The sequence below is a fragment of the Oryzias melastigma genome, linkage group LG18, assembly GCF_002922805.2.
Source record: "Oryzias melastigma strain HK-1 linkage group LG18, ASM292280v2, whole genome shotgun sequence".
Lineage (NCBI taxonomy): Eukaryota > Metazoa > Chordata > Actinopteri > Beloniformes > Adrianichthyidae > Oryzias > Oryzias melastigma.
In genome coordinates this window covers 21,960,757-21,962,532 of record NC_050529.1, presented here as the reverse complement: position 1 = coordinate 21,962,532, position 1,776 = coordinate 21,960,757, and the positions used below count along the sequence as shown (strand labels likewise).

General features: G+C 39.5%; 1 protein-coding gene across 1 annotated transcript in view; it reads right to left on the bottom strand.

Annotated features, from left to right (window-relative positions):
* Positions 1–1,770, bottom strand: part of LOC118600139 (rho GTPase-activating protein 6-like) — a gene marked incomplete at its 3' end in the record, with an annotated part of 16,468 nt that extends 14,698 nt beyond the window's left edge. Inside the window, 1 exon segment of the mRNA XM_036216930.1 lies at positions 1,573–1,770. Coding sequence (XP_036072823.1) covers positions 1,573–1,590 — 18 coding nt within the window.
* Between the last annotated feature and the right edge of the window lie 6 nt (positions 1,771–1,776).

Below are 1,776 nucleotides of genomic sequence, written 5' to 3'. Positions count from 1 at the left end.
CAAGCAGCCAGGAATCCAGAAGAAGCGACTTTCCAGACCTGCTTTTGGGATTTAACCCTACTCCGTCCCCCTTTACACACATACACAATCGCACACAAAACCTTACAAAGATGTTCTCAGTAGCTTAAACCAAAACTAAAATATTTGTTTCATTTTGTTTACGTTATTAGTTTTCACTGGATTTTAGGCCAGTGAAATATTGACTATGAATTGTATCGTCGTCAACCACAAATTATGATGTGAATCAAATTGTTGTTAAAATGAATTCTTAATATACAACACCAGTGATAATGAAGCAAGGTTCAAGGAAGTATGGAGGAGTTTTATGTATGTACTGTGTACTTACAGTATATTAAGAGTATTCTTGAATGCTCACTCAAAAACCGTTACAACCATTAAACCAAACATGTGGAAACACAATCATCACATCTCTATAGTATACCAGTATGTTTAGGTTGGAAGCATCAAAGAACTGTTAAATGCTAAATCTTACATTTATATTACATTACACAAGGACTAGTTTTAGCCAGCTGAAAAGTTTTTCTACTTACTTATAAGAAAATACAAACATTTTTTTTTAGCTTTTTGTTGTTTTTTAACGCATATGTCATATATCAAACTGAAATAAAACTCTGACCCAAAAATGAAAGTTTAAACTAAATTGACTGGAAAGCGACTTGTTGCATCTCTACCTATAACACACAGACACACAAAACATACAAACACACACGCACACACTAAAATACACACAGATAGAAATACACATGCACACACAGGAATTCATACACTAAAATACACACACTCCTATAGAAACACACACACACTAAAAAACACATACAAACACATAAATAAATACATGCACACATACTAATATACAGACACACAGAGAAATACACACCCACAAATACACACACAGAAATACATACATTAATACACATGCACACATAGAAATACACACACTAAAATACACACGCAGACATACACACAGAAGTCCAAACACACAAAGAAATACACAAACTAATATACACGCACATACAGAATTCCACACAGACACAGAATTAGACGCACAAACGGAAATACAAATACAAAAACACATGTACATACACAGCAACACATATACTACCACACAGAAAACTGAAGATACACAAACACGCACAGACAGAAGTACATACCAAACACACACACACACACATATGTGCACACTCACAAACGCATGCAAAAACAAACACGCACGGACAATGGTTGAAAGACATGCACAAAAACACAGAAAAGTGCAGAATAACAGACAAAAACAAACTAACAAACACACAAAATAAAGTACAAATGTAAACACTCATACAGACACATTCAGCCCTCACGCACACACACTTGTGATGAAGCTTTGGAAGATGATGGGAAGGTGGAGGACAGGAAAAGATGAATTCTGATTTCTGGTGGATCTCACAGGAGCTGAGCTGCAGAGTTTCCAGAGCAAAGTTCGCTCATAAAAGCAGCAGCACCTCACCTTTACTTCCAACTTCAAGGTTTCAGCGCTCACGCGCGCAGACCCACAGAAAGAACGTTAAAACTCACCACGTAAAAGAACTGCATGTCTGCCCGCACACGCACGACCCGAGGAGTGCGCGTGAACGCTGCAGGTCCATTCAGGTGAAGTCCGGGACGAGCGTTGGCGCGCTCTGCGTGCGCGATGGGACGCTGTAGCACCCAGGTCTCCTTCACGCGCGAGGACTTCTGCTGTTGGACTTCGCCTTCCCCTCCTACCCCCCGCCATGCCCC